This window comes from Larus michahellis, chromosome 3, assembly GCF_964199755.1.
Source record: "Larus michahellis chromosome 3, bLarMic1.1, whole genome shotgun sequence".
Classification (NCBI taxonomy): Eukaryota; Metazoa; Chordata; class Aves; order Charadriiformes; family Laridae; genus Larus; species Larus michahellis.
The window spans coordinates 45,393,221-45,407,685 of NC_133898.1; the positions used below are offsets into that span (position 1 = coordinate 45,393,221).

General features: G+C 46.4%; 1 protein-coding gene across 1 annotated transcript; it reads right to left on the minus strand.

Moving 5' to 3' along the window:
• Positions 1–4,714: 4,714 nt before the first annotated feature.
• COX20 (cytochrome c oxidase assembly factor COX20) lies at positions 4,715–8,371 on the minus strand. Its single transcript, XM_074579957.1, has 4 exons — positions 8,052–8,371; positions 5,908–6,022; positions 5,703–5,766; positions 4,715–5,108 (listed from the first exon to the last, which is right to left on the minus strand). The coding sequence occupies exons 1-4, from the start codon at positions 8,082–8,084 to the stop codon at positions 4,967–4,969; spliced, it is 354 nt and encodes a 117-aa protein (XP_074436058.1). The 5' UTR covers positions 8,085–8,371; the 3' UTR covers positions 4,715–4,966.
• Between the last annotated feature and the right edge of the window lie 6,094 nt (positions 8,372–14,465).

The window sequence follows — 14,465 nt, forward strand, 5'->3', positions numbered from 1 at the left end:
ATTTTGAGGAATGGGCCTTTGGAAATTTTTTTGCTCTGTATTTGCTCTATGAAGGAACCCTGCAACAGCCATTTGTGCTAATGTATCCGCCCAATATTAAATCAGTTATTGGCTTTTCATCTTTAGCGATGTTGCCACCATCTCAGACAGAGCCTGAACGTTTCCTGACAGGGAAGGGGATGTTAGCTTCCCTTTAATCACTTAAGTAACATATCCCAAGTGTTCTGTTGGTGGGAACTGAGGGCATCCTGACTGTGAATTTTGCACAGAAGCCATGAGCAAACGGGCTGGGTGGATCTCTCTCTCCCTTTCCGCAGCATCTCTGCAGTGTCACAGTGATGAGGTGGTGGAGAAAGATCTTTCTCGCTGGCCTTGGCCACCTGGAGAAGCTAAAAGTGGTAAGAACTCTTGACCTGGACAATGGAAAGCATGAATATCAGTCAGAGTTGTAAAGCTTGTAGGTGAACTCCAAAATCCCGTCATGCGCGTATATACAGGCTTGAAGGTCAAGATGTCTCATGGATAAATGCACACCGTGGTCACCAGAGCCGATCACAAGCCATTTGCCATCAACAGGGAAGATGAGGATCTGTTGTCCGGGGAGAGAAGCCACGTTGGCTGAGCACGCACCTGCTGCCCTTTGTAACAGCACTGGACAAAAAAACCAAGGAGTTTAAAAAATAAGCGAAGCACGCGTTTCCTTCTCTCCAGCGCATGACAACAGAGAGGGGGAATGTTTGGGTCCATTAAATACGCCACCAGAGTGTATGGGCTGGGTATTTCTGGAGCTGTGGCCAACCTAAAGAGAAAGAGCCCTGCAGTGGGAATTGCCTGCCCCCAAGGTACATTTTAGGCACTGCCAGCAGGCTCCTGGCACGTCCAGGAAAGTTGAGGGCTCTGGCACAGCCTTGCTCACGGCAGCTGACAGCAGGATTAAAATATCCTCCTCAGAATGAACTGCTCTTAATCTTGGGAAGCAGCAGATAGAGGGATGCTGTGACCGATCCATCCCCGCAGGCACAGGCAGACCCGCTGCTGGAGGGCGCTCAGGCAGACTACGAGCCCGTGAAAACATGGGGGCTTACCAACAGTCCTAGTCAGGGTGCTGCTTCCTGTGAATAAAAGCCTGCGTTTTCCTCAAACTGTCTCATCCGAGGCTCTGCCTTCTCATCAGCCTGCTCCTCCGCCCCTGTTTGAAGGTTTAGCAGCCACCCTTGCTTCGTGTAGTATTTTCATTTTAAGCGTAAGAAGGATAGATGTTCCAAGGCCTCGAGTCTCCAGCTCCACTTCTGACATTTAATTAATTCTTGATTCTTCAATTTAAAAAATAAATCATTAAAGGATCACCTTCTTGATGATCTGCACACGCCATAAAACCTTTGTTTCCATCAGTTTCCCAAGGCAATAACAACGTATTTGTTTGAAACTTTAAATGGAGGAAACCAAACAATTTTCCCTGGTGACCGCTGAGCTCCTGAGCTCAACGCCTGGATATGGGAATGAGAGAAGGATGGGAATTAGTCTGCTAAGCTGGGGAAAACCTTTCACTTGGGAGCTCATTACAACTGAGTCCACACAGTACTTCATTGTCACCCGGGTTGCTTGCACCAGAAATAACAGACTTACTTCCCCCCCACCCCCCAAAAATCACCCTACCAAAAGCCAGGCTCATTTGTTAATGAGAGAAGGTGACCCTTCCCTTGCAGTGCTCGGGGACTTGGGGTGGGCGGTGACACACACAGGGAAGCCTGAAAAATGCAGCAAGAGCCAACACCTCCCCAAAATCTCTGCTCGGGTGAAGAGGTAAATGACGAGTTTGGGACGAGAGCTGCCATTGCCCCTTGCTGTCAATGTCAAAAAAAGTTCTTGGGTTTTGAGCCTGTTGCAATTGGTGGGCAAACACCTTTTCCCAAGAGTTATCGCTCTTGCGGGGAGCGGCACGAGCGAGGTGCGGGGCAGCCAATGGGGCCACAAACCCACCTACTAATTTTGGTGGCGTTTTCGAATGCTTCAAGGGAGGATTTTACTTAACTTCAGGGATCAAAACTAAGTGTGCTGGGCAGTCACCGCTCCATGACCAAGTAACTAACTGTCAGTAAAATAAACAAGATTTTAGCAACTTCATAGTTTAAAGTTGCTATACAACGTTCATTCTCTCCTTTCTAAGGCTCAGTCAGAGGGCTGGAAACCAAACACCTTCAAAATTACTATTTCTCTTCCTTTCTAGTATCTGTCCGGTAGGTTTTAATTGGAGGAATGTTTTGAACCTCGATAAAGCAAGAACTATCACATTAGCAGCAATACTTAAAGATATCAAGTCCAACAGTAAAACACCGATGCATGCTATGCATTTCCACCAATGACTTACATTAAAAAAATTCGGATTAATAGGGTTACAGCTCACTAATTTAAAAAATAGTTAGGAAATTGTTTTCAAATGTTACCGTTTCTTCTACTAAGTTACTACAATTTTTCGTTCCTCGTGAATGTATCCTAATTTATGACAACTAACAGCCTTGAGATTCTGGGGTTTTGTCCTGTCCCTCACCCTTCCAACAGGGGTTTGTAACCCGTCAGTCACTTTCAATCCATTTTTCCACAGCTGGCACAGGAGCAGCCGTAGCCGGTGCTTTGAGGAATTACGTTGGACTTTCCCCCGCCTCGCCTCCTGCATGTTTAACCCTGAGCATTCTTCCCTCTGCTACTGCAGGCCCCCGTCTTTAACACCAACCGAGTCCTGCTCACAGCTTCCTTGGCTCATCCCCCCGGCCCCACTCTGCAAAAGCTCCGACTGTCGGTTGGCTCCATTCCGCCTCAACTTTTACTGGGTAAGGAAGCCCGAACGTTGTCGGCCAGACTGCCTGCGCATCGCCTCTCTCCCCATTTTCCTGTTAACATCTGGCACACTCGTTTTACATTTTGCACAGTGAGGCAGAAGTATTAGATCAGTTATCTCCGCAGCGCAGGTACCTCCAGGAATTCACCGTTATTGGCCAGAATTGCTAATACTGTGGTTAAACTGCTATTGAGCTAATAGCCTTAAATGCAGCAGCTTAAACCAACACCAATTAACACTGAAGAGGATCTAATGTTGCAGTTTTTCCCCAATTTTTTAATTTACACGGCATTGTGATGCTTCTGCTTTTTTATACACGTGGTCACAGTACTTGTGCACTTTGAAGGATGCCACTACGTGCACACTAACTTCTTTCCTATCGGTACAAACCAGCATTCTCCTCTTTCTCTTCTTTTACTCTGACAAAGAGTAAATTTTCACCCGCATGCTTTTGTTTCCTAACTCCCCGGCTGAACTATGACCTCGCAGCCAAAAGACCCCCTGCTTAGGCTGCAGCTCCTTTTCTTAGGTCAGATAGGAAAGAACTCAACCATGTATTAAAATAGGAGCTTGCTAATTCCCCGCTCATGGCTCACTCAGTTTCCCACTAGCGCTCCAAGGGCTTTAGGAGGCAACAGCTCCCACCCCATCCAAAGGGAAGGAGCCTTCCTCCCCCCCAGCACAGAACCAGAGGAAATACTTTTCAGAATGAAGAGTTCGCTACCAGTTAACTTCTGAGTTTAGATTTTGCAGTGAGGACAGGAAGCGTTTCATCGCGCTAACTCAAGTTTTCTGGAGACTTTTTATATTAAACTGTTGAACTCAATGTCCTCCATAAAATTTATCTTCATTGTTTCCTCCAGAAGAAAGAGGACTAGAAGAAAAAAAGGAAACAGAGTATACAGGTTTGTTTTCTTCTTCTAAGAGGCTAATCCACAGAGGGTAGAAGTTGAATTATCTTAGTGTAAATAGCATGTTCGTTTAGTGCTCTCATGCATATTTCCAAATTAAATAAGTAGAGCAATGCTGCTGTTCACATCTGGATTCTCAAACCTCCCCAAACCTACTTGAGTTAACCGATTGCAAACTCTCTCAGACTAAGTACAGGGTGGGGTAAGTACAGGACTATTTTTGCTCAGTGAATGCCTTCAGACCAAAAAGTGCTTATAGCTTAATATACTATAAATAATTCTGCGAAAAAAGTAAATACATTGTCTCACTGGTGTAGAGAGAAGCAAGCACGGAATACTATGCCATCACTCATCTTTTTACCAATATGCAATTAGCCCTAAACGCTGTATCTCCAAATAAGATGGTTTCCTTGAAATTATATAGTGTTATTTCATTCAACTGAAAACATACAGTGAAATATACAAGAACCCAAACTACTGACCATCACTATTTACAAATAACGTAAATTATTATTCCAGCAATTGTAAGGAAGTGTCTTAAATAGAAGTAAATCAAGTAAAAAGATTAATCAAGTAAAAAGAGTAGTTACATAGCTTAGACTGCTTCTGAAGTGTGATTTTATTTAGTTTCACACAGAACAAAACCAGAAATCCTTCAACTTCACACTGTATATATAAATTATGTGAAGTTATTCTGCAGCTGAAATCTTACAAAGGCTACTGATATCACCCACCTTGCACAAGCAAAGCCTTCACCTACTGTTAAAATATTGCCGTTTCACAAAAGCACAATTAACAGTAGCACTGAAGGATACACTTACTCAGAGAACAGCTAATGAAAATATTTTCCTGTATTTAAATGAGACATAATTATAATTTGCTAAAATGAACCATTCTGTTTATAATGGAAGTCCAAGCAGCCCCGAAACACTGCCATTAATCCTCTGAGACCCTCTAGCAGAACACATCAGTTCCCAGATGTTTATTAGGTGGTCATTCTTAACTGTGTACATAGTCATATACATACATACATACACAAAACAAAGAAAGGCTTGTACGCTGACTTGAAAGATTCACTGTGAATTTCTTGCTCGGATTTGCTAGGAAAACCAGCATGATTTGTCAGTTTTAGGCACCTCACACATTTACAGGAAAGACTGCCATTTTTGGACCACCTTCTCCCAGAGCTGTATTAGACCACGGATTCCTCTATCGCAGACTATGAATTGCTTCCTTCATTGCCAGTTTGTTTTCTTTCTGGATCAAGAGAACTGCCTTCAAATAAAATTTTGTTTCTCATTCCTTCTTTAAGCATCCTTTGACGGATCCTGTGTTGGGCCAAATTGTACCTGCAGTAAAACCTAGGGGAGGGGATGAAAAGAAAACAAGATTCCCTGCTTTATATGAGTGACAGTATCAAATCAGAGTTATTCAACCAGTTGAAAAGTTGAAACCGCATATAATAATGCTAGTAAAATTCATTATGAAATGATGTATAACGAATATACCAGAGTAACTGCTATTTCTTTAAGGCAAACATTAAGCAGCCACTGAGGAGCAGGATATACAAGTCCAATGGAAAATGCTGATTTCTGTAATTTGGATCTTAATTTCATGACCATTTAGTCTGCTGCCTTTATAATTAGGACAGAAGGATAGCATATGTGAAGGAAAAAACAAAGAATTAAGAAAGACCAAAATAACTGGGTGGTTTGCTCTCTTTTGATTCAAGAAACAATGGCAAGTTTTTTTAAAAAAAAAATCAACATAAAAATTCAAAGGCCTGAAACTCTTTTCCTTTAAAAAAATAAGTATTTTGGGGAGAAGGAAGAGGACACTTTGCTAGGCAAGTTTTTTTATGGAGTTTCAGAAACAGTGTGAAAGGTCACATGGGGATCATGTTGTACAAAGCAGTCAACATCGGTCTGTCAAAATTCAAGAAGTGTTTTACATACCAGTATCCTAACATTGTGCAAATAAAACCACCGACTGCAAAGTCACAAGATCGTCTAACTCTACCTGAAAGAAAAACAAAAATCCTCAAAAAATTAGAGAAAAAACCTCATATGACTTCCCATTATTAATAAAACCTAACAGCAAATAGGAATTAATTTTTCCTTGCAAATAAATATATAAAACCCAGAAGGCAAAAGTACTTACTAGTTGCTAAAAAATGTCCAAGACCCACAACTAAAGATCCCACGGAGCCATAGAGCACTGATTCTCGTGAACATGGGACACTTTTAACATCAAGAAATCCTAGGAGTTTAAAGGACTGCAAAAAAAAAAACAAACCACACCATAAATTTAAAAAAATTACTTTTGTAGAACTCTATGATGCCAACTGAGCAAAAAGTGAACATACAAACTCTATATCGGGGCAGAACTGAACATGCACAGCTGTATCAGGAATAGTTTCGGAAAAGTCAACTATTGATTTAGGCAACATTATTCTGTACAAACCTGCCGATCCATCCTTTCTATTGAATCTTATAAAAGAACTACTTCATTTTTTTTCTTTACACTCCCCCAAAAAGGACGGGAGAAAACCCTTAAGAATCCAGGATCTCTGTTCGAAATCAACATACATCACAACACACAGGCAGGGTTACAATCAATTATGCAGTGAGTTGTGCCATGTAATTTTAATATCTGAAAAGGCAAACGTGCTTAAAAAAAAGTGAAATTACTGGGGAAATTACTGGTTCACTACTACATGTAGTAGAGAACCTCATAATGAGCATTTAAAACATTTATAAACCAGTGATATTTAACCTAATCGCATGTATAGCCAGGGCCTGTGCACAGAAATTCTTCTATATACAACACAGAAGTTTTTAAACTAACCTACTGGTACAAGTTATCCAAACTACTTCATACTCTGTCTCACATCTATAACCTACTCCAGTTTATACCTACCAGTTTTCTATTTAATTTTCAAATGGTAATTACACGTGGCATTCATAAACCCAACTGTGAACTGACAAATATGTTTTTCATTTCAGAGATGCCTACACTGGCTTCTGCATAACCCAGGTCTTCTAACGAATACAATTTGTATTTCCCACCTGACGAACATCCCTGCATATGCACATTGGCACCTTAGGCAGGAGTGGGAAACCACACACAAATACGCCTCAAGACGACTTGGGTCAGAGTTAAGGTGGCTGCACTATAGTAACGTCTGCACATCTTTCTGCTATTAATTCTTTTGTTAGGGATGGTGTAAGAATTTGTCCTCATTCTACTGTGTTTAAATCCTTAGACCATTAAATACCACATGTGCAACTATATCAACTGAAATCTTGAAAGATAATTTTTAAATGGTTTTAATTTTTTTGTAAAGCTATTCTACTTGGACAAAGTAGAATTTGAAGATGGGAGTACTACAGTCAACTACGGGTGGAGGGCTGACAACTCTGAGACAAGACATTGTGAAACAACGTCTGACTGGGGCAGGAGGGATGGCAAGCATCTGACAACAGCTGGATTTGTATGCAAGTATGGAAATCCCCATCAATAATTTCATTTACATTCCCTGTGGACGACCATTAGCTGTTTCCACACAACCCCTGTCTACAAACGAGACAAAAAGATTTGGTCTATGTTGGTCTAGTCCCCTAATGAGTAATTTCAAATACTCTCGCATGGAAGAAGTCACTCGATATCTTGCTGTTGTTGGCTAAGAAGGCACCCCTGCTACGTCCGTGCAGCATGATGCATCCTTTCAAAATAGTATTTCACCTGCTGCCATACTTGACATCCCTTGTTGCGACTCCAGCCACTGCTAACCGCTGCGTTACGAAGGCTCAAGTGTCACGACAGCGTTTCACCCGCGGAGAGAAAGCCCCGTGGCGGGCTCCGTGGAAAAACAAGCGCAACCCACCCCCTTCCTCCCCGGCCCCGGCCCCGGCCCCGCAGAGCCTCAGCTCCGCCGTCGCTTTCCGTGTATTGTTCCCCCATTATTTCCTCTGGAGCAAAACCGGCGGGGGATCAGCGCTGCTCTGCGACGCCCTCTCCTCTCCCCGGCCGTGGGCTCCCCCTCGCCTTTCGGGGGCGCGGGGAGCCTTCCTCATCCTCCTCCGCCTCCCGGCTGCGCTTCAGCGGGGCGGGCGGGAACGCTCACAACGCCTGACAGGCTCCGCGCACCTCCGCCTCCTGCCTCTGCGGGGATCGGGGTCCCGGCCCGGCCGAGGCGACGTGAGGCGGGACCACGGCTCCCTCAGCCGCCCGCCACAAGCCGGGCCGAGGGGGGAGGCTCCGGGGCGGGAAGGGCCCCTCACCGCCCGCCCATCCTCCATTACCTTGCTCGGCTCAGAGTCGCCCTCGCCCGCCATGATGTGACAAGCGCCTTTCCCGGCTGCCCGCCCCCCCTCCCCGCACACCAGCGAGGCCGGACTACGGCCGCCTAGAGAAGGCAGGGGGAGGGGCCGCTCTATCCGCCCCGGCCCGCCCCATCTCTATGGTGCTCGCGGGGGAGAAAGGCGGGGGGGGCGGCCGAGCGCGCCGGCGCCATTTTAGGTCTCGCGCTGAGATTCCAGCAAAATCCTTTGTTCGGTGAAATGGGTCACGGCGTGGGGCGCGCGCCCGCGCATGCACGCACGCACGCACGCACGCACGCACGAGGGGGAAGGGGAGGGGGAGGGGGCGAGCGCGGTGCTCGCGCTCATGCCCGCCCCGCCCCGTTCCGTTGTGCTCGGGGCGCGCGCCTTCGCCGGGCGCGGGCGGCAACGGTTGTGGCGGGCGGGCCGGCGGCTGTGGCGCGCGGCGGCGAGTGCGGGCAGCGCCCCGCGGTCCCGGCGCTGCGCAGGCTGCGGGCGGGGCAGGGCCGCCCCCTGCCGCCCCTCCGCTGCCGGGGTTACCGGCTCGGTGCTGCGAGAGCGGCAGCTCCGCGTCCTCCTCGGGCCCTTCCTGTGTGGGGAGGGTGGCGCACGTCCGCCATGTGCTTCCCCATCGCGCTGTGGGCCGCGGCCGCAGGAGAGGTCGTTGAGGACGGGTTCCAAAGCAGCTGGCGGCCCGGTGCGGCACCGCAAGTCCTCGGTGAGAGGCCCTGCCGCAGCCCGGCCGCCTGAGGGCCTAGGTCCCAGCTTGTCAGAGCTATTAAAAGCTAAAAGGGTAGTAACAGGACGAGGAGACGTAAACACCCTCCGTGGGTAGCGCCTAGTGGGAGAAGGAGGTTGTGGGACCCCTCACGGGGTGCAGGTAGCCTGAACGACGCGGACATCATGATTTTGAGGGTCCCTTCCAACCTAGACGATTCTATGATTGGCATCACGGATGCAGGGAGGGGTTTTCAGCCTGGGCAGGGAGGAAGCCAGAGTGCTGGGGTGGGATGAGGAAAAGGTGACGTACAAGCGGGAGGGAAGTACCCTGGTGGCAGGGGAAGAAGGCTGAGGAAGAGTTGTTTCCCAAGAAGTGGAAATGGTCTTGGGTGGGACATTTTACAACTAAATCGGGCAAAACATAGTGGATGCAGCAGGGGGATGTCTTCCGCTAAATCAGGTGGACGTGCTAGAAATGATGCCTTAGAGATGTAGTTGTACCTGTACTAATATCTGAAGAGGTCAATAGTGCTAAGTAACGTGGGTCAGAGTTTCATAGTTCTGCAAGAGACTGTAAAAATGCATTTTGCTCTGAGAAAACAAGTCTGTGCCTGATACGTAGTGAATTACAGGGTAGGTTCAATTTAGGACCTTTTCCATTTTAGCAATGAAGTATAACCAGGATGAGAAATGTGGAGTATTGCTCTTTGATTTAAAAAATAATGTTTCTTGAAACACGTTGGTTTCCCGGGAGGAATGAAATATCTTCAGACCTTGCTAAATATTATAGTTGGTTGGTTGGTTGGTTTTTTTTAATCCTATGCTAAATAAAATGGTCTTTTTCACACACTGAAATTTAAGCCAGTTTGAGTTTTCTGTTATTATCTTAGGGTTTCCAGGATTTTGAAAACCATGCATGTTTACACAGAGTCAGTTTTGGTGTATCACGAGTTGAAAAGTGCTATTGGACATTTGTGTGAGCTATTTTAAATCTCTGATGGATTAGAAACAAGTCTCAATCCTTCTGAACAGTCCCGATCTGTCACTGTTTTAACATCTTCATAGGCTTTGCAAGCAATGCTCAGAATTCATGGAACACACTGATTCAATACATTTACTGTCCATTTTAAAAAAATCAGTAAACATTGTTTGAATTATGAGTAGTTTAGCCTGTTTAAAGCTGTCGTATGTTATGTATGTAGTGCTGCAAACATAGGACATTTGCTATAGTATGTGAAAAACAAAATTATTGGCATAATCTTTCCTGAGAAAAGTTCGTAATGTATGTTTTTTATCTTGGTTTAAAAAATGTCATTGCATTTTATTAAGGAATGACAAGTGCTGAGGAATATAGTAAGAAATCACAAGAACATGCTGTTATATATATCTCAGATTAACAAGGCCACAATGGTGAAAAATAGACACTGCTTTTACTGCCGATGAGGTGGCCTGGCCTGCAGAAGTTCATATTTTGAAGGAGAAGAATGGAAAGATCATTTTTTGCTTTGAAACAGGAAATTGGCTTTAGAATTAAGGTGCTGGAGAGCAGAGTACACAAATAGAGCATCTTCTGACTGATAGTCAAGAGTAGGCTAAGGAGAAGCGTGTGGTTTTACCTACATGTCATTTATCCCTTTTCCAGCTATCCGAATCACACAAATTACACTGAAATACCAATTGGCAGGAAACATAACATTCTAGGGTTTTTTCCCCTCTTTGGTACTCACTCGTTAATCTGCTTTACTGTTGCACTTCATCGTTGTGCTTCGTCTCTCTTAGAAGTTGCCCTTTGCGGCGTTAGAAATACGCAGGGGGCTGCTTGACAGTGCTCGGCATCAGCGAAGGCACTTGAGCTGGAGCCTCCTTGGCTTAAAAGCAGAGGTGCCACTGATGTGACGCTTTGGGACAGCCTGCAGCTGCCTTTTCCTCCTGGCCTGTGGGGACCTGAGATGTTGGGGCATGCAGGGCCACAGGGCGATGTCATCTGGCTCTCGAGGAGGGCTGGGCTCTTGAAGCGTGGGCCTTGTACTTCTGCTGCTTTTCTCTGGATGTGTTTTGAAGGCTCTGGAAGTAGGATGCTCTTTTTCACATCCTGGATTCAAATAAAAATGTGGATCGTAGCATCATAGAAGGGTTTAGGTTGGAAGGGACCTTAAAGATCGTCTGGTTCCAACCCCTGTGTCATGGGCAGAGACACCTCCCACTAGACCAGGCTGCTCAAAGCCCCATCCAGCCTGGCCTTGAACACTTCCAGGGAAGGGGCATCCACAACTTCCTTGGGCAACCTGTGCCAGTGTCTTACCACCCTCATAGTGAAAAATTTCTTCCTGATATCTAATCTAAATCTACCCTCTTTCACTTTAAGACCATTACCCCTCATCCTGTCACTCCACTCCCTGATGAAGAGTCCCTCCCCATCTTTCGTGTAGGCCCCCTTTAGGTACTGGAAGGCTGCTATAAGGTCTCCCTGGAGCCTTCTCTTCTCCAGGCTGAACAACCCCAACTCTCTCAGCCTGTCTTCATAGGAGAGGTGCTCCAGCCCTCTGATCATCTTCGTGGCCCTCCTCTGGACCCACTCCAACAGGTCCATGTCCTTCTTGTGCTGACAACTCCAGAGCTGGATGCAGTACTCCAGGTGGGGTCTCATGAGAGAGGAGCAGAGGGGCAGAATCACCTCCCTTGACCTGCTGGCCACGTTTCTTTTGATGCAGCCCAGGATGCAGTTGGCTTCCTGGGCTGCAAGTGCACACTGTCAGCTCATGTTGAGCTCATCAGCCAACATCCCAAATCCTTCTTCTCAGGGCTGCTCTCAATCCATTCTCCACCCAGCCTGTATTTGTGCTTGGGATTGTCCCGAGCCAAGTGCAGGACCTTGCACTTGGCCTGGTTGAACTTCATGAGGTTGGCATGGTCCCACCTCTCAAGCCTGGATAACTGTTCTAGCTAGCTAAAATGCAGGTTTTAGCCTGTTTTAGTTGATAAAGTGGGATGAGGCTGTGCGGGCATGCGGTGCTGCTACATTTGTGATGGTGATAGCAGAGGGAATGTGAGAGCTCCTGAAATACGCCTGCTGCCTTGCCAGTGTGATTTGCTACAAGGGCTGGACCAACCTTTGATTAAACCCTTGGTACAGCCAGCCCAGCAGAGGCACGTCCCAGAGTATATTCCCGTGTGTCCTGCCCGAGTGTCCTACAGGGAAGGAGGTTGAGCAAGAGCCCTGGTCTACATGCCTTCCGTCCTCCACTGACAGGGACACTGCATTGTTCCTGGAAGCTGGGCACTTTGTATATATGTTTGGGATTGCTGCCTTGGTTTTCCGACCCTAAAGGACACGACTGATAGAAAGATACTTCTTTCCTTAATGGCATTATCTGGAGCTGGAGACCCTTGGCAGAAGCTGCCTATGCATGCTCAGTTTTATCCATTGTAGCGTGCTGACACTCGTTCTCAGCAGTTTGAACTTTCCCTGTATTTATGCAGTCCTTATTTTTATTAGTGGTGATCAATAAGGCATAGCATCCCTTGCTGTGAAGCTGCACACCTGTCCACTCCATCCTGAAACTGGCCAGCTTGGGAATGGTTTGGAGTGGTCTTTGGCAGCAGTCCTTGTTCTGTCCCATCACCCTTCACCTCTGTGTTTAAAGGTCAGGCCGGGCAAAGCTCTTGTCAGTCCGGCAGCAGGAAAAAGGCCACCTCATACAGGACACGGGGCAGCGGACAAAAGGCCCTCATGTCACAACAGTGGCTTACTGACTTCTCCAGTGCTTATTTCCTTCATCACATGGAGCACTTTCTTGAGGAGTCTGAACCTACATACAAGGATCTCATCACTTCTGAAACAATTTGGGCTGTAGGCCCTAGAAGGAGGAAGCCATCACACAGATGTGGAATTTCCTACCTTTAGCACCTCTTGGTCATATAAGTTATTTCTATACCACAAGCTGTTTATGTAGCCTTGTGGAGAAGCAAGCACCTGCAAAAGATGTGACAGCCTGTCCTCGGAAATAGATTTGATAGGAGGTATGGGTGATAACCACTCTAGGATGATGGCTACCATAGGCCTTTCAGATAACTAACCTTCAGTGAGGTGCATTCAGCATCTCCCTAAGGGTGGCATGCTCTGCCCTGGTAGTTGGCGAAGTCCCTCCTCCCGGTCTGTCCGTAGCAGTTGATACCGACAAGTGGGGGCTGCTCTGTCTGCTGGTATCAAACCACTCTCGGCTTCGCCTTTCAGCTCCACACATAGCTTAAACTGTTCCAAGGTGGGCTGCTGACACCAGAGGTGGTCCATGCTTTCCTCTTCTTTGCTGTGCAATCCTGCCTTCTCCTTTGTACCACCAGTTCTGCCACCTGATGCAACGGAAAGATTAACACTACACAAAAAGCTGTTTTGTGGGCATTGTGGGCAGGGGAAACACGCTGATCTTCTGAGAGCAGTGCAGATTTAGATCAAGTGCTTCAAGAAGCTGCTCTGTTGGAGATGATGTTTGGTAGGTAGCAGGCCATCAAGTTCTTGGGCTAGTAGTTGAGGCATGCCTCAAGACAAGTTTTGGAGATGTTCAGCGGGACATTTTCTCTCTCTTCATGGTCACCCTGAAGCTCCTTAAATAGTGGTCAATCAATTGCTTGTGGTGACCGCATGCCATTTCGTAAGCCGTGAAAGCAAGGGGTACTTAGACTTGCCAGAAGTCAGGAAGAGGGTGGTTATTCATAGAATCATAGACTCATAGAATCGCTGAGGTTGGAAGGGACCTTTAAGATCATCAAGTCCAACCTTTAACCTACCCTGACAAAAACCACTTCTAAACCATGTCCCTAAGTGCCCCATCTACCCTTTCTTTAAACACCTCCAGGGATGGTGAATCCACCACCTCCCTGGGCAGCCTATTCCAATGTTTAATAACCCTTTCAGTGAAAAAATGTTTCCTAATGTCCAATCTAAACCTCCCCTGACATAACTTGAACCCGTTTCCTCTCGTCCTATCACTTGTCACCAGGGAGAAGAGGTCAGCCCCCGTCTCTCTACAACCTCCTTTCAGGTATTTGTAGAGGGTGATAAGGTCTCCCCTCAGCCTCCTCTTCTCCAGGCTAAACAACCCCAGCTCCCTCAGCCGCTCCTCAACGACTCATGTCCACTCATGTCCTCAGTTGTCATGAGGGTGTTTGTCCTTCGGGAGGAGGACGTAACGTTACTGGATGCAAGTGTGTAGGAGTTAATGTATGTTGGTAGTTTTGTGGTGGTGAATGGTTATTGTGACGGCTGTAGAGGTACTGTGCAGTAGGTTATGTCAGGGTAACCACCCTTGTGGGGACGGGGCAGGCACAAAGACCGTGTGCAGGCTGCTGTTGCCAAGGCAGTCAGCGACCACGCACATGCAATTGAATTAAAAAAAAAAGACTTTTTTTTTCCCCCCTCAAGAATTAATGCTAATGCAAATTAAATTTCAGCTGCAAGACAGTTTTATTCTGGGTTGGCTTCGCTGATCGTTTCTGTAGGTTGACTTTGCCTGACTTGTTCCTAACAAATGGTCTTTTCAGCTGCAACACGTAAGAGATGTGAATTCAATGTACTCTTCTAAAAGCCAAGGAAATAACGACGGGCTTCTAATGGCTTTATTTCTTCTGCTAGGTCTTGTAATCTGTTTATCTAATTCAGGCACTTGATTCACAAAGAAA